Consider the following 18,916-nt stretch of genomic DNA (forward strand, 5'->3'; position numbering starts at 1 on the left):
TGCCACTGTGTACTCTCTGTTTAGGATCAGTCTTAGTGGTCAGGTATTCTGCCGCTGTGTACTCTCTGTTTAGGATCAGTCACAGTGGTCAGGTATTCTGCCACTGTGTACTCTCTGTTTAGGGTCAGTCTTAGTGGTCAGGTATTCTGCCACGGTGTACTCTCTGTTTAGGATCAGTCACAGTGGTCAGGTATTCTGCCACTGTGTTCTCTCTGTTTAGGGTCAGTCTTAGTGGTCAGGTATTCTGCCACTGTCTACTCTCTGTTTAGGATCAGTCACAGTGGTCAGGTATTCTGCCACAGTGTACTCTCTGTTTAGGACCAGTCCCAGTGGTCAGGTATTCTGCCACTGGGACTGGCAGTACTCTCTGTTTAGGGCCAAATAGCATTCTAGTTTGCTCTGTTTTTTCACACACAGACAATCCATTTTCCAGCAGCATCTCATTGCAGTGCGATAGTGTTGAAAGGAACTGATTCCTTCCCAGCAGCCATTGGATGCTCCCAGCCTAGTCAAAGACAGTTGAGGTGACATCATTGGGACTGTCAAAGCATCTGGTTTCTGTCTCTCTCTGGGAGCAAGGATCTGGGTTTCCCTCTCTCTGGGAGGGGCTGGCTGGGAGGGGAGAGGTGTTAGGAGGACAGACAGACCAGAATAGTGCACTATATAGGGAAAAGGATGCTCTTTTGGTTCTGATCAAACGTAGTGCACTATATAGGGAATAGGGTGCCATTTGGGATGGTCTATGGACGATGGATGGGAGGTTTGTGGGGAAAGACGTTGAGGGGCATTGGTCGCTACGGTACACCTGGTGTGGAGTGTAGTTTATTCCAGAGCCGCAATGCTGCACAATTCACTATTACCCACGTTTCAAATTCCGCTGTCCCAAAAGACAAGTCAACTAAAATAAGGCCCTATTCCTAGGGAATTTGCAAATGTTCATTCGATATTACGCAACAGCCATTCAAGGAACAACTTGGCGTAGATGTATGTTTAAATGTATAGTCACTTGGTGCGTTCACAGCCTCAGAGCACCAGAGAGCGCGCAACAGAATTTGCCGAAGCACCTGCTCAGATTCCACAATTCCAATCCAGTCGGTGTCAGACATAACAATGCTATGAAAACTAACGATAGAGCTAAATGACCATTTCCTGAGTGTTAAAACCTACATTCGGTTACAAGTCGTTTACTTGACAAGTCCTGTCGAGGCAGAGTGCCTGAGGGTTTTTGTCGAATTCCACCCTCCCGTTTCGCTCCCGTCCTCCTGTTCAGCAGCAATTGGTCGATTTTTTTCTCCCTTTCCCCCCCGTCAGTCCACAGGATGAAATGAGGTGAAGGAAGGAGAGAGAGAAGTAGAGGGGGATGAATAGCCGAAGGGATGGGTGAATAACGACGCAAGAAACACCCACCCCCAGTTTTAGTCTGGACTGACTGACGGAATAGTTGACTGAGAGAGGCTGAAACAAACCAGGGAGACAGACACACACTCTGGGGATTGAGAGGATCCGTGGGAAATAGGAGCGTTTAGGATTTGATGACTTGTGAGTTATGGATTGCTATTTCATTAATTCAGTATGGAATTTGTTTTGTTTCGAGTGCTTAGCCTATATTTATTATGGTCATTTACTCCACGCTCTCAAAGGCAATCAATTGGATAGGTTGACTTGATCAAGTATACTGATAAATTACCAAATAAATTGTAAACGAATTGAAAGTTCTAGAATGTAACTAAACTTGTGGGCAATCTTCTCATCAGTTTCCTGTCGGGTGCACAAGTTAACAATTAACTTTTGAAGTAGACACTGTGAGAGTTGCACAACTGGAGTAATTTAAGCCATTCAAATGTTTTTTGTGTGCCTATAAATCAAGTCAGAAATGATTTTTTTATGTATTATTAACTGTCATTATTATGGTCTTCGTGGAATTTCATTGTAAATACAAAAAAAAACAACGAAATATGTCTATTTCCCGGTTGTTTCCAGGGCGACAAGATGCGTTTTGTCCCTATCTCATATTCTATTGACGTGTAGGCTACCTTACTTCAGATTAATGAGGTTTATTTTGATTGGACTGCGTTTAGGGATTACTACTTCACGAGTTTCATCAGCAGTTTCAGCTTTCAAATTGAATGTGCTGATTCGTCTATACTTCCTCTTTTGAAGAATAATTGGCCATAAGGGTTTACAAGTAGGGAAAAAAAAAACATCCAATGTTTGTCAGCAAATAGTTACTTCCCATAAGGACACAAACTGGTTGAATCAACGCTGTTTCCACGTCATTTAAACAACAATAAGCAAATGTGATGAAATTGAAACAACGTGGGACCCTGTCATGGAACTGTAAAAAAAAACGTCATTTTTTTCACCGACCGTTTAACCTAAATCTAATGACAATATATTTGTTTTGGTTAAATTGTATTGCATAAGTATAGCAAATAATGGTTTTGAAGAAAACATTTTATGCTTTTGCTGGTATAAAATAGTTTAAATGTCTAAATGATATCTCTGTCATGAAGTCAATGTCCAGGTTTAGTTTGATGGACACAGATACCAGGATTAAGATGTACATTTATCTCTGTATATAAAGACACAGTTTGACGCGTTATTCACTTATGTCCAGGGATGTTGATTGGAAATCTATTTTCATCATCAATGCTGTTTGAGTATGATGAATGCATTGAATATAGTCATAGAACAAAAATGTACACAAGTGAGTAAAGCTGGTCATTTTCAGCCTACTGCCCTACAGTCGTCCTATGTGGCAGTATTGTACTAGCTTCCTCCATTCCTGTGCTGCTGTTACAATCTGCCTGTCTAGTCAAAGCCTTAATGATGAGTGACAGACAAGTTGAGCTCTGCTTGTTCTCAATGTCAACAATGGCACTCGGGAAATGTTCTCTTGTGCCTGTCCGTCAAAATGTAACAAAGTCCTCTACTGTTCTGTTTCCAACTTCCCATTCTGAAAGTGACTCTCATCTTCCCCCTTTTCCCCTCACTCCCTTCTGCCTGCCCCCACGTGAGACAGGCTGGGCCTCGACACTGAAAAAGCCCGATAGCTATGGATGTCTGTTACTACTCAATGCTGGTCTCTCTCTCTCTCTCTCTCTCTCTCTCTCTCTCTCTCTCTCTCTCTCTCTCTCTCTCTCTCTCTCTCAATTTACATTTTCAATTTAAGGGGCTTTATTGGCATAGGAAACATATGTTACCATTGCCAAAGCAAGTAAACACTCTCATACTCTCTCTCTCTCGCTCTCTCTCTCTCTCTCTCTCTTGCTCTCTCTCTCGCTCTCTCTCGCATTCTGTGTCCCTCTGTCCTCTCTCTCTTTCTCTCTCTCTTGCTCTCTCTCTCGCTCTCTCTCGCATTCTGTGTCCTTCTCTCTCTCTCTCTCTCTCTTCTCTCTCTCTCTCTCTCTCTCTCTCTCTCTCTCTCTCTCTCTCAATTCAATTCAATTCAGTTAAAGGGGCTTTATTGGCATGGGAAACATGTGTTAACATTGCCAAAGCAAGTGAGGTAGATAATATACAAAAGTGAAACAAACAATAAAAATTAACAGTAAACATTACACATACAGAAGTTTCAAAACAATAAAGACATTACAAATGTCATATTATATGTATATATACAGTGTTGTAACAATGTACAAATGTTTAAAGTACACAAGGGAAAATAAATAAGCATAAATATGGGTTGTATTTACAATGGTGTTTGTTCTTCACTGGTTGCCCTTTTCTCGTGGCAACAGGTCACAAATCTTGCTGCTGTGATGGCACACTGTGGAATTTCACTCAGTAGATATGGGAGTTTATCAAAATTGGATTTGTTTTCGAATTCTTTGTGGATCTGTGTAATCTGAGGGAAATATGTGTCTCTAATATGATCATACATTGGACAGGAGGTTAGGAAGTGCAGCTCAGTTTCCACCTCATTTTGTGGGCAGTGTGCACATAGCCTGTCTTCTCTTGAGAGCCATGTCTGCCTACGGCGGCCTTTCTCAATAGCAAGGCTATGCTCACTGAGTCTGTACATAGTCAAAGCTTTCCTTAAGTTTGGTTCAGTCACAGTGGTCAGGTATTCTGCCACTGTGTACTCTCTGTTTAGGATCAGTCACAGTGGTCAGGTATTCTGCCGCTGTGTACTCTCTGTGTAGGGCCAAATAGCATTCTAGTTTGCTCTGTTTTTTTTGTTAATTCTTTCCAATGTGTCAAGTAATTATCTTTTTGTTTTCTCATGATTTGGTTGGGTCTAATTGTGCTCCTGTCCTGGGGCTCTGTGGGGTGTGTTTGTGAACAGAGCCCCAGGACCAGCTTGCTTAGGGGACTCTTCTCCAGGTTCATCTCTCTGTAGGTGATGGCTTTGTTATGGAAGGTTTGGGAATCGCTTCCTTTTAGGTGGTTGTAAAATGTAACGTCTCTTTTCTGGATTTTGATAATTAGCGGGTATCGGCCTAATTCTGCTCTGCATACATTATTTGGTGTTCTATGTTGTACACGGAGGATATTTTTGCAGAATTCTGCATGCAGAGTCTCAATTTGGTGTTTGTCCCATTTTGTGAAGTCTTGGTTGGTGAGCGGACCCCAGATCTCACAACCATGAAGGGCAATGGGCTCTATGACTGATTCAAGTATTTTTAGCCAGATCCTAATTGGTATGTTGAAATTGATGTTCCTTTTGATGGCATAGAATGCCCTTCTTGCCTTGTCTCTCAGATCGTTCACAGCTTTGTGGAAGTTACCTGTGGGGCTGATGTTTAGGCCAAGTTATGAATCGTTTTTTGTGTGCTCTCGGGCAACAGTATCTAGATGGAATTTGTATTTGTGGTCCTGGCGACTGGACCTTTTTTGGAACACCATTATTTTGGTCTTACTGAGATTTACTTTCAGGGCCCAGGTCTGACAGAATCTGTGCAGAAGATCTAGGTGCTGCTGTAGGCCCTCCTTAGTTGGTGACAGAAGCACCAGATCATCAGCAAACAGTAGACATTTGACTTCGGATTCTAGTAGGGTGAGGCCGGGTGCTGCAGACTTTTCTAGTGCCCGCGCCAATTCGTTGATATATATGTTGAAGAGGGTGGGGCTTAAGCTGATCCCTGTCTCAGCCCACGACCCTGTGTGAAGAAATGTGTGTGTTTTTTGCCAATTTTAACCGCACACTTGTTGTTTGTGTACATGGATTTTATAATGTCGTATGTTTTACCCCCAACACCACTTTCCATCAATTTGTATAGCAGACCCTCATGCCAAATTGAGTCAAAGGTTTTTTTGAAATAAAAAAAGCATGAGAAGACTTTGCCTTTTTTTGGTTTGATTGGTTGTCAATTAGGGTGTGCAGGGTGAATACATGGTCTGTTGTACGGTAATTTGGTAAAAAGCCAATTTGACATTTGCTCAGTACATTGTTTTCATTGAGGAAATGTACGAGTCTGCTGTTAATGATAATGCAGAGAATTTTCCCAAGGTTACTGTTGACGCATATTCCGCTGTAGTTATTGGGGTCAAATTTGTCTCCACTTTTGTGGATTGGGGTGATCAGTCCTTGGCTCCAAATATTGGGGAAGATGCCAGAGCTAAGGATAATGTTAAAGAGTTTTAGTATAGCCAATTGGAATTTGTTGTCTGTATATTTGATCATTTCATTGAGGATACCATCAACACCACAGGCCTTTTTGGGTTGGAGGGTTTTTATTTTGTCCTGTAACTCATTCAAGGTAATTGGAGAATCCAGTGGGTTCTGGTAGTCTCTCTCTCTCTCTCTCTCTCTCTCTCTCTCTCTCTCTCTCTCTCATCACTATTCCTAAAACCTCTTTCTAGCGCTCTCCAAAGCCCACAGCTGTGGCAGTCAGGCAGTGTTAAATAGTCTGTATTTCTCTTCCTCTCCCTGCTAGGTGCAGAAGGAGCATCACAGTTGTAAGGATGCTAATTTAAGGGGCTTTATTGGCATGGGAAACATTGCCAAAGCAAGTAAACACTCACTCTCATACTCTCTCTCTCTCTCTCTCTCTCTCCCTCTCTCTCTCTCTCTCTCTCTCTCTCTCTCTCATTGTCTCTCTCTCTCTCTCTCTCATTGTCTCTCTCTCTCTCTCTCTCTCTCTCTCTCTCTCTCTCTCTCTCTCATCACTATTCCTAAAACCTCTTTCTAGCGTTCTCCAAAGCCCACAGCTGTGGCAGTGTTAAATAGTCTGTATTTTTCTTCCTCTCCCTGCTAGGTGCAGAAGGAGCATCACAGTTGTAAGGATGCTGATTGTAGGACTCCCAATAAGGACGTGGTGTCCTCTGCTCTTCCTGGTGTTGGCTGTACATTTCCCAGCCCCTGCCCAGGGTCAAGGTAAGGGCTACACTGTGACTGGATGATTACCCAAATGCTTCCGTTGCTCGTCTCCTCTGTCAGTTCCTCTTTTGATGTGCAGATTTGGTCCCATTTCATTCCGTCTCTAACTGTACGTGGACGTGACATTTTCACCCCCCACACCAAGTCTTTGTTTTACATTCAAATAATACAATTTGATTCTTGTTTTGTGTTTGTCATGCTTTTTTGTTGTTGTAAAGAATATTATTTGGGTGTAATCATATAAATTTTTACATGGAGCATAAACCCGAGCCTTATAATGAGATATAAAGGCCCAGTCACAGAAGCACATCTGATTGCTATCATGCTTAGCTGGGCTGCCGACTTGATGTCCCCAAGATGATTGTTTAATCAGTCGTCTATCATGCAACAACCTTCACCTGTGGTCAATGGAAGAACCCTGTGGAGGGGGTCTCGTTTGGTCTGGTCTCGTCTGCTCTGGTCTTGGAGACAAACTGGGTTTAAATTCTATTCGCAATTATTTCAAATACTTGTTTTATCTGTGCTTGATTGAGCCTGCCTGGTTTAATTGGGCAATAGAATAATCTCAAAATGGCAAACCCTCAAACCCATCTGGCACTCTAGGCAGACTCAGTCAACCCCCCCCCCCCAAAAAAAATAGTTGAAAGATGTTGAATAGTATGTGAACCCAGGTCTGCTGTGAGCGGATTGGAAAGGGAGAAAACATTCAGGATCCTATCTGAGGGGGGGGGGGATCATATGAAAACGTCCTCCAGGGACACATCAACTTTTAATTGGCCTGTCTGTGTGCTGCTTGGACGCAGCTCAGCTCAGCATTCCATCCAGGCCTTGGAGTGAAAAGATCCCAAATGACACCCTATTCCCTATGTAGTGCACTACTTTTAACCAGGACCCATAGGGCTCATAGGGCTCTGGTTAAAAGTAGTGCACTATATAGGGAATAGGGGTCCATAGGGCTCTGGTCTAAAGTAGTGCACTATATAGGGAATAGGGTCCCCATAGGGCTCTGGTCAACAGTAGTGCACTATATAGGGAATAGGGTTCCATAGGGCTCTGGTCAACAGTAGTGCACTATATAGGGAATAAGGTGCCATTCGGTAGAGTAAAGCATCTGGTGTGGGAGTGGAGGCTCTGTGGACTGGTGTGGAGCTAACCTGGGTTCATCTGGTGTGGGAGTGGAGGCTCTGTGGACTGGTGTGGAGCAGGCCTGGGTTCATCTGGTGTGGGAGTGGAGGCTCTGTGGACTGGTGTGGAGCTGACCTGGGTTCGATTAGTATTTGTTTTCTTTTCAAATACTTGGAAAGTTCAGATAAGCTTGCCTGGCGCAGTGGAACCAATGGGATAGTCCCAACTCCCGACAGTGTCATCCCTGTCCATCTGGCAGTCCAGGCAGGCTCAATCAAACCATTAACAAATACTATTTGAACCCAGATCTGGTGTGAAGAGGGGGATTTCTGACTCCTGTCTGTGGAGGGTGTATATATAATGTATATCTGGTCTGCACGTCTCTCCCCCACAGCTACTGACTCCTGTCTGTGGAGGGTGTATATATAATGTATATCTGGTCTGCACGTCTCTCCCCCACGGCTACTGACTCCTGTCTGTGGAGGGTGTATATATAATGTATATCTGGTCTGCACGTCTCTCCCCCACGGCTACTGACTCCTGTCTGTGGAGGGTGTATATATAATGTATATCTGGTCTGCACGTCTCTCCCCCACGGCTACTGACTCCTGTCTGTGGAGGGTGTATATATAATGTATATCTGGTCTGCACGTCTCTCCCCCACAGCTACTGACTCCTGTCTGTGGAGGGTGTATATATAATGTATATCTGGTCTGCACGTCTCTCCCCCACGGCTCTCTGCTCGGGTCAAGCTAGGCCACTTACCATTTCCTGTATATATAATACACTGGGAGTTCCATTTGTTTAAAAAAAAGAAGTGATTTTAGGTTATTTCAACCCCCAGTCACCACTGTCTATTGTAGTGGACACTGGACACTGGACACAACTAGCTGCTACAACCTGTAACAGAGAATCTCTATCTGTCTCTGGGCACCACAGTGTGTTGTCTGGTCAGGCTCTGGGGTCAGTGACATGCTGTTTCATATGACAGAGTCCTTCGCTAATGATTCTCTATTGATTCCATGTCTGTCTGTATGGGTCAGCTCCGTGCTCTACTCCAAATGGCATCAGATTAGCTTTTAGTTACCTAATTAGGAAAAAAACAAGGTGTTTCATTTGAGCGTGTTAAAATCTAGATTGGTGAATTTGTATGTGTGTAGGGAGAGATTCTGATGAGAGTGTCAGAAAAACAGGTCAATAAAACCCAAACAGATGGTCGTGTTTTCATTTACCTGCAACAGTAGAGTACACGCTTACAACGAGAGGTTTCAAAAGGGTTCTTCTGCTGTCCCCATAGGAGAACCCTTTTGGGTTCCAGGTAGAACCCGTTTGGGTTCCAGGTAGAACCCGTTTGGGTTCCAGGTAGAACCCTTTTGGGTTCCAGGTAGAACCCGTTTGGGTTCCAGGTAGAACCCTTTTGTTTTTTTGAGACAAGATAGTAGCTTCTAAATCAAATCAAATCAAATGTATTTATATAGCCCTTCGTACATCAGCTGATATCTCAAAGTGCTGTACAGAAACCCAGCCTAAAACCCCAAACAGCAAGCAATGCAGGTGTAGAAGCACTAAACAATTGGATACCACGAAATTGGGGAGAAAAGGGGTTCTTCGGCTGTCCCCAGAGGAGAACCCTTTTGATTCTAGGTAAAACTTTTGAGGTTCCATGTAGAACCCTTTTTTTTTCTCCCCCTTTTCGTGGTATCCAATTGTTTAGTAGCTACTATCTTGTCTCATCGCTACAACTCCGGTACGGGCTCGGGAGAGACAAAGGTCGAAAGCCATGTGTCCCCCGAAACACAACCCAACCAAGCCACACTGCTTCTTAACACAGCGCGCATCCAACCCGGAAGCCAGCCGCACCAATGAGACAAGGATTTCCCTACCGGCCAAACCCTCCTTAACCCGGACGACGCTAGGCCTCCCGGTCGCGGCCAGAGCCTGGGCTCGAACCCAGAGTCTCTGGTGGCACAGCTAGTAGCGCTGCGATGCAGTGCCCTAGACCACTGCGCCACCCGGGAGGCCAAGAACCCTTTCAAGGTTCTAGATAGCACCTTTTTTTCTAGGAATGTAGAGTGTAGAGTGGTCATAATGGCCTGTGTTGTTAATGCTACTGTGTTCATGTTCATTTTAAATCCATGTCTGGGGTTTCATTTAGGCCTGGATGAGTAGAACGAGGAACATATTGACATTCTATGTAAACCTAATTCACATTATCCAAACAACTCTTGGTCAATGTCTCTTCTCTAATCCCCACGTTTGTGGTATTTAACATGACAGTACTCTTAACCAACTTCGACTGAACGGCACCGAATGTATACTGCAGCCTCATTCTCCACATGGTGTGATGGAGGACTAGCAGAACAGAGTCTTAATATTTAAATACCCTCAGCAGGGATTTACGCACCATGCTGGTAACAGATAAATGTTCCAAAAAGATGAAGCTAGGCCTTAGTCAGGTAGGTGAGCAGCGTGCCAAGAGAGGGAAGACATACAGACAGACATACAGACAGACAGACAGACAGGTAAAGGGCTCAGGATTCAGGGGTAAGTGCTATCTGCCACAACAGAAGACTCCTCACATGGAGGAGAGGAGAGGGATGAGCCAAGGGTGAGTAATGACATGCTGATAGCCAAGGGTGAATAATGACATGCTGATAGCCAAGGGTGAATAATGACATGCTGATAGCCAAGGGTGAGTAATGACATGCTGATAGCCAAGGGTGAGTAATGACATGCTGATAGCCAAGGGGGTAATAATGACCTGATGATAGCCAAGGGTGAATAATGACATGCTGATAGTCAAGGGTGAATAATGACATGCTGATAGCCAAGGGTGAGTAATGACATGCTGATAGCCAAGGGTGAATAATGACATGCTGATAGTCAAGGGGGTAATAATGACCTGATGATAGCCAAGGGTGAATAATGACATGCTGATAGTCAAGGGTGAGTAATGACATGCTGATAGCCACGGGTGAATAATGACATGCTGATAGCCAAGGGTGAATAATGACATGCTGATAGCCAAGGGGGTAATAATGACCTGATGATAGCCAAGGGGTAATAATGACATGCTGATAGCCAAGGGTGAATAATGACATGCTGATAGTCAAGGGTGAATAATGACATGCTGATAGCCAAGGGTGAATAATGACATGCTGATAGCCAAGGGGGTAATAATGACCTGATGATAGCCAAGGGGTAATAATGACATGCTGATAGCCAAGGGTGAATAATGACATGCTGATAGTCAAGGGTGAATAATGACATGCTGATAGCCAAGGGTGAATAATGACATGCTGATAGCCAAGGGGGTAATAATGACATGCTGATAGCCAAGGGTGAATAATGACATGCTGATAGTCAAGGGTGAATAATGACATGCTGATAACCAAGGGGGTAATAATGACATGCTGATAGCCAAGGGTGAATAATGACATGCTGATAGCCAAGGGGGTAATAATGACATGCTGATAGTCAAGGGTGAATAATGACATGCTGATAGCCAAGGGGGTAATAATGACATGCTGATAGCCAAGGGGGTAGTAATGACATGCTGATAGCCAAGGGGGTAATAATGACATGCTGATAACCAAGGGGGTAATAATGACCTGCTGATAGCCAAGGGTGAATAATGACATGCTGATAGCCAAGGGTGGAATAATGACATGCTGATAGCCAAGGGTGGAATAATGACATGCTGATAGCCAAGGGTGGAATAATGTCATGCTGATAGTCAAGGGGGTAATAATGACATGCTGATAGCCACGGGTGGAGTAATGAAATGCATCACATCATGAAGGAATCCTACAGCTACTGTGTTCATCTGTGGAATCCTCGACTCACAATAGTGTTCCATTGTTCCTCTCGGAATCCTCCACACCCTCGTCCTCACACAGAGAAAATGGACGTATGTGTTCCTATACATTATTCAGATCTCATGTACAGCTGAGTCAGGCTGACAGATGCTCCCATACACCCGAGGGGAAGGGGGGGGTGATCTACCAGAGGGTTGCTGGCATCAATATCTCAGGTGCCACATACTGCCGATGTTCCCTTGACAGGAACATAACCCCTGCTTCAGCCTCTCCGACGTTACGTGTGTATATCAGCGTGTTGACAAAAGCAGAAGACTAATGTCTATCTGGACTAATAAACATCCTGTCCTCCGTCAACTCAATTCATGTGCAGTGAGTCAGACACTACAAATGGAAAGTACTTAAAGATGGCAATTTGTGAATTTGTAGCTACTTCTGCCAAGGCAGTTGGTGTTAAATACCTCACATTATATTCACATCTAGTATCCAGTCATTATTTAATTGTCTTTTCTGTTTCCCAGGTGGTTTTAAATACCTCACATTAAATTCACATCTAGTATCCAGTCTTTTCTGTTTCCCAGGTGGTTTTAAATACCTCACATTAAATTCACATCTAGTATCCAGTCATTATTTAATGGTCTTTTCTGTTTCCCAGGTGGTTTTAAATACCTCACATTATATTCACATCTAGTATCCAGCCATAACTGTGTCACCAAATGTCTCTGTTCATTACAAACCTGTTTATACACACGGTTAGATAAAACACTAGAGATCAATGTGTCGGAGGAAACACCGTACACCTGGCGACCTAGTCAGCGTGCACTGTGCCCGGCCCGCCACAGTGCACAGTGCGCGGTGAGACAAGGACATCCCTGCCGGCCAAACCCTAATCCGGACGAAGCTGGGCCAATTGTGCGCCACCCCATGGTCCTCCCGGTCGCGGCCGGCTGTGACAGAGCCTGGACTCGAACAGAATCTCTGGTGGCACAGCTAGCACTGCGATGCACTGCCTTATACCACTGCGCCACCCAGGAGGCCCTATTATAATTTTTTTATGTATACATTTGCAAAAAATTCTAAAAACCTGTTTTCGCTTTGTCATTATGGGGTTTTGTGTGTAGATTGATGAGGAACAAAAAATATGTCGTCCATTTTAGAGTAAAGCTGTAACATAACAAAACATGGAAAAGAGTCAAGGGGTCTGAATACACTGAACACAGAAACAACCCCCAGATGAGTTCCTATCAGGTTTATAGGAGATGTTTACTGAACACAGAAACAACCCCCAGATGAGTTCCTATCAGGTTTATAGGATATATTTACTGAACACAGAAACCACCCCCAGATGAGTTCCTATCAGGTTTATAGGAGATGTTTACTGAACACAGAAACAACCCCCAGATGAGTTCCTATCAGGTTTATAGGAGATATTTACTGAACACAGAAACCACCCCCAGATGAGTTCCTATCAGGTTTATAGGAGATATTTACTGAACACAGAAACAACCCCCAGATGAGTTCCTATCAGGTTTATAGGAGATGTTTACTGAACACAGAAACAACCCCCAGGTGAGTTCCTATCAGGTTTATAGGAGATATTTACTGAACACAGAAACCACCCCCAGATTAGTTCCTATCAGGTTTCAAGTCCCTATATGGTAGATACTGTAGTATATTCATAGATTTATAGGCATGTAAAGATTACATTGGTACCCATTCTTCTACTTGCAAGGAGGAACAAACACCACTCTGTTTGTTGGCCTGGGCATTGAGCCTTGTCTTCTCAACTTCTCAGTGTCTTCTCAACTTCTCATTTTCTTCTCAACTTCTCATTGTCTTCTCAACTTCTCCTTGTCTTCTCAACTTCTCATTGTCTTATCATCTTATCATTGTATTCTCATCTTCTCATTGTATTCTCATCTTCTCATTCTATTCTCATCTTCTCAACTTCTCATTGTCTTCTCAACTTCTCCTTGTCTTCTCAACTTCTCCTTGTCTTCTCAACTTCTCATTGTCTTATCATCTTCTCATTGTATTCTCATCTTCTCATTGTATTCTCATCTTCTCATTGTATTCTCATCTTCTCATTCTATTCTCATCTTCTCAACTTCTCATTGTCTTCTCAACTTCTCATTGTCTTCTCAACTCAAAAGGTGGCAATGTAGTAGTGTGGTTCTGGTGACTAGTTTGTAGTTCAACTAACATAGAATGTAGACCAAGTAAAATGGTGAAAGTGCTATGCAACAACCTTATAAATAGTTTTGCGTCAATCTCAGATGGTAGTATTTCACCATACTACTGGAACGTCGTCTGTCCATAGCTGGAGGAAAAAAGAGTACCATTTTTACATGTGGTTGTTCTCATTGGCTACAAGAAACACCATGCTGTTACATGGTACGAAAAAGTAAGAGCAGCTTCATATAAAAAAAACAACGTCACATTCTCTTCCTCATAGCAGCCTGCGTATAGAAACCGCATATAGCATCAATATCTAGCTATAGCCTAGCTGCGCTAACGTAATCCTAAGAGAATGTCTTCCACTGACTGTTCTTTCCATCGGGACGGCAGGTGAAGCTGATTGATTCTCCATCAACTGAGAGATCAAACATTTACTGACTCTTAACAGTCTGCAGCACCTGTCTTTTTGAGAGGAAATGTCGATGCCGTCATCGACTTAGAAACGCTAGCCTGGAATCCCATCTGATTTGCTCTGTTTCACAATGATTTTACATGAAACAAAGTTTATCAGTTTGGATTTCAGGCTATAAACATGCCCTCCCCCCTCCCTCCCCCCCTCCATCCTTACTAGTTAAAAATGGTGTCTCAAAAAGTAAGGCAATATGACTGACATTTAAGAACCTTCTTTGTCTATAACGGTTTGGTTTGCAATATGTTATTCTACAACAATATGTTATTCTACAACAATATGTTATTCTACAACAATATGTTATTCTACAACAATATGTTATTCTACAACAATATGTTATTCTACAACAATATGCTATTCTACAACAATATGCTATTCTACAACAATATGTTATTCTACAACAATATGCTATTCTACAACAATATGCTATTCTACAACAATATGCTATTCTACAACAATATGCTATTCTACAACAATATGTTATTCTACAACAATATGCTATTCTACAACAATATGCTATTCTACAACAATATGCTATTCTACAACAATATGCTATTCTACAACAATATGCTATTCTACAACAATATGCTATTCTACAACAATATGCTATTCTACAACAATATGTTATTCTACAACAATATGCTATTCTACAACAATATGTTATTCTACAACAATATGCTATTCTACAACAATATGTTATTCTACAACAATATGCTATTCTACAACAATATGCTATTCTACAACAATATGTTATTCTACAACAATATGCTATTCTACAACAATATGCTATTCTACAACAATATGTTATTCTACAACAATATGTTATTCTACAACAATATGTTATTCTACAACAATATGTTATTCTACAACAATATGCTATTCTACAACAATATGCTATTCTACAACAATATGTTATTCTACAACAATATGTTATTCTACAACAATATGCTATTCTACAACAATATGTTATTCTACAACAATATGTTATTCTACAACAATATGCTATTCTACAACAATATGTTATTCTACAACAATATGCTATTCTACAACAATATGCTATTCTACAACAATATGCTATTCTACAACAATATGCTATTCTACAACAATATGCTATTCTACAACAATATGCTATTCTACAACAATATGCTATTCTACAACAATATGTTATTCTACAACAATATGCTATTCTACAACAATATGCTATTCTACAACAATATGCTATTCTACAACAATATGCTATTCTACAACAATATGCTATTCTACAACAATATGCTATTGGACAACAATATGCTATTCTACAACAATATGCTATTCTACAACAATATGCTATTCTACAACAATATGCTATTCTACAACAATATGCTATTCTACAACAATATGCTATTCTACAACAATATGTTATTCTACAACAATATGTTATTCTACAACAATATGTTATTCTACAACAATATGTTATTCTACAACAATATGCTATTCTACAACAATATGCTATTCTACAACAATATGTTATTCTACAACAATATGTTATTCTACAACAATATGCTATTCTACAACAATATGTTATTCTACAACAATATGTTATTCTACAACAATATGCTATTCTACAACAATATGTTATTCTACAACAATATGCTATTCTACAACAATATGCTATTCTACAACAATATGCTATTCTACAACAATATGCTATTCTACAACAATATGCTATTCTACAACAATATGCTATTCTACAACAATATGCTATTCTACAACAATATGCTATTCTACAACAATATGCTATTCTACAACAATATGCTATTCTACAACAATATGCTATTCTACAACAATATGCTATTCTACAACAATATGCTATTGGACAACAATATGCTATTCTACAACAATATGCTATTCTACAACAATATGCTATTCTACAACAATATGCTATTCTACAACAATATGCTATTCTACAACAATATGCTATTCTACAACAATATGCTATTCTACAACAATATGCTATTCTACAACAATATGCTATTGAACAACAATATGCTATTCTACAACAATATGCTATTCTACAACAATATGCTATTCTACAACAATATGCTATTCTACAACAATATGCTATTCTACAACAATATGCTATTCTACAACAATATGCTATTCTACAACAATATGCTATTCCACAACAATATGCTATATGCTATTCTACAACAATATGCTATTCTACAACAATATGCTATTCTACAACAATATGCTATTCTACAACAATATGCTATATGTTATTCTACAACAATATGCTATTCTACAACAATATGCTATTGGACAACAATATGCTATTGAACAACAATATGCTATTCTACAACAATATGCTATTCTACAACAATATGCTATTCTACAACAATATGCTATTCTACAACAATATGCTATTCTACAACAATATGCTATTCTACAACAATATGCTATTCTACAACAATATGCTATTGGACAACAATATGTTATCCAATATGTTATCCAATATGTTATTGTGTTATACCAGAATGGGTTGTCTTTGTGGACGTCTGTTCATTGTCTGTGTGTGATTAACCTGGCTGATGTGTAGTACCGTAGTGGCACTAACACCTGCTGGGGATTGTATCTGCCTCCCAAATCTTACCATACTCCGTCTGTGGTCCACTACCTTCAATCAGAGTCCTATGGGCCCTGGTCAAAAGTAGTGCACCAAATAGAGAATAGGGTGCTATTTGGGACAAAGTCTGTATTCAACATGTTAATCATCAATACTCAAACTGTAACTGAATGAGTCAGTATTAATGATGGGTCTACTGTTGTTCTGTTTCAGTTCCAGCTCCCAGAAGGTTACGTTTTAAAGTACTGGGGACGAGCAAATTACATGTATCCTGGAAAGAGCCGAAAGGGAATGTCGACGGCTATAGAGTTTTATACCAGAGTGAACCAGGTAAGAGTTCTAATCATCTGTCTGTGCCTTTAGTTGATGTAGATAGTATAAAAATATACTCTTGGTAGATAGTGTGGTCTACAGCTTATCATGAGGTACACTTCCCTCAGGCGAGCAATACCTCGAGACTTCCTTAATATTAGACATCGCACAACAGCTGTTATTGACAAATAGACAGAGTCAATAAACAGTAACGTGCCAAGGTGCTGAATGCATCCCAATCCTATTGCAAATATTATGCGCCCTTACTGACGTTGGCCAGTAGTAGGCACAGCCCTTAATGAATGGAGAAACAGTGTGGTCATCAGCTTCACAAGCAAATGATGAGTGGAGTATTGCTGTTAATACAACTGTATTACCAGACGTAGCTGTTCTGTCCTGCCGACGCACAGAAAACGCAGCCAACTGTATATCATCCATGTCGTCGTTCAGCCACAACTGTGAAACATAAGATATTACAGTTTTTAATGTCCCGTTGGTAGGATTGTCTCGAACTGAGATCATCCAGTTTATTCTCCAGTGATTGCACGTTGGCCAATAGAACGGTTGGTAGAGGCGGGGAACCCAGTCGCCGACTAATTCTCACAAGGCATCCCAATCTCCGCCCCCTGTATTTCCGCATTTTCTTCATGCGAATGACAGGGATTTTGGGCCTGGTCTCGGAGAACCAGTATATCCTTTGTGTCGGACTCATTAAAGAAAAAATCTTTGTCCAGTTTGAGGTGAGTAATCACTGCTCTGATATCCAGAATGTATTTTCAGTCATAAAAGAGGGTAGCAGAAACATTATGTACAGAATATGTTACAAACAATGTAACAAAACCACACAAAATAGCACAATTGGTTAGGAGCACGTTAAACGGAAGCTATCCCCTATGGCGCTATTATGAATGAACCCAGGGTAATAATAATGAATGAACCCAGGGTAATGATAATGAATGAACCCAGGGTAATGATAATGAATGAACCCAGGGTAATGATAATGAATGAACCCAGGGTAATGATAATGAATGAACCCAGGGTAATGATAATGAATGAACCCAGGGTTATAATAATGACTAAACCCAGGGTAATGATAATGAAGGAACCCAGGGTAATGATAATGAATGAACCCAGGGTTATAATAATGATTGAACTCAGGGCAATGCTAATGAATGAACCCAGGGTAATGATAATGAATGAACCCAGGGTAATGATAATGAATGAACCCAGGGTTATAATAATGACTGAACCCAGGGTAATGCTAATGACTAAACCCAGGGTAATAATAATGAATGAACCCAGGGTAATGATAATGAATGAACCCAGGGTTATAATAATGAATGAACCCAGGGTTATAATAATGAATGAACACAGGGCAATGGTAATGAATGAACACAGGGTAATAATAATGAATGAACCCAGGGTAATGATAATGAATGAACCCAGGGTTATAATAATGAATGAACCCAGGGTTATTATAACGAATGAACACAGGGCAATGGTAATGAATGAACCCAGGGTTATAATAATGAATGAACACAGGGCAATGGTAATGAATGAACACAGGGCAATGGTAATGAATGAACACAGGGTAATAATAATGAATGAACACAGGGTAATGATAATGAATGAACCCATGGTAATGATAATGAATGCACATAGGGTACCGATAATGAATGAACACAGGGTAATGATAATGAATGAACACATGGTAATGATAATGAATGAACCCAGGGTAATGATAATGAATGAACCCAGGGTAATGATAATGAATGAACCCAGGGTTATAATAATGAATGAACCCAGGGTTATTATAATGAATGAACACAGGGCAATGGTAATGAATGAACCCAGGGTTATAATAATGAATGAACACAGGGCAATGGTAATGAATGAACACAGGGCAATGGTAATGAATGAACACAGGGTAATAATAATGAATGAACACAAGGTAATGATAATGAATGAACCCATGGTAATGATAATGAATGCACATAGGGTACCGATAATGAATGAACACAGGGTAATGATAATGAATGAACACATGGTAATGATAATGAATGAACCCAGGGTAATGATAATGAATG

At 40.9% G+C, this 18,916-nt stretch overlaps 1 protein-coding gene across 5 annotated transcripts in view; it reads left to right on the plus strand.

Moving 5' to 3' along the window:
* The first annotated feature begins 1,175 nt into the window (after window positions 1-1,175).
* The window catches only part of col14a1a (collagen, type XIV, alpha 1a), a 244,399-nt gene continuing 226,658 nt past the window's right edge, over window positions 1,176-18,916 (plus strand). For 2 of the 5 annotated variants that reach the window (XM_036935508.1, XM_036935511.1), the window contains exons 1-3: window positions 1,183-1,539; window positions 6,201-6,319; window positions 16,731-16,847. In XM_036935508.1, coding sequence (XP_036791403.1) covers window positions 6,229-6,319; window positions 16,731-16,847 — 208 coding nt within the window. In that variant the 5' untranslated portion in view covers window positions 1,183-1,539; window positions 6,201-6,228. Of the gene's footprint in view, window positions 1,540-6,200; window positions 6,320-16,730; window positions 16,848-18,916 lie in introns of all 5 variants that reach the window. The other 3 variants (XM_036935521.1, XM_036935515.1, XM_036935520.1) reach the window with 3 other exon arrangements.

The sequence above is a fragment of the Oncorhynchus mykiss genome, chromosome 2 (genome assembly GCF_013265735.2).
Source record: "Oncorhynchus mykiss isolate Arlee chromosome 2, USDA_OmykA_1.1, whole genome shotgun sequence".
In the NCBI taxonomy this organism is placed as follows: Eukaryota; Metazoa; Chordata; class Actinopteri; order Salmoniformes; family Salmonidae; genus Oncorhynchus; species Oncorhynchus mykiss.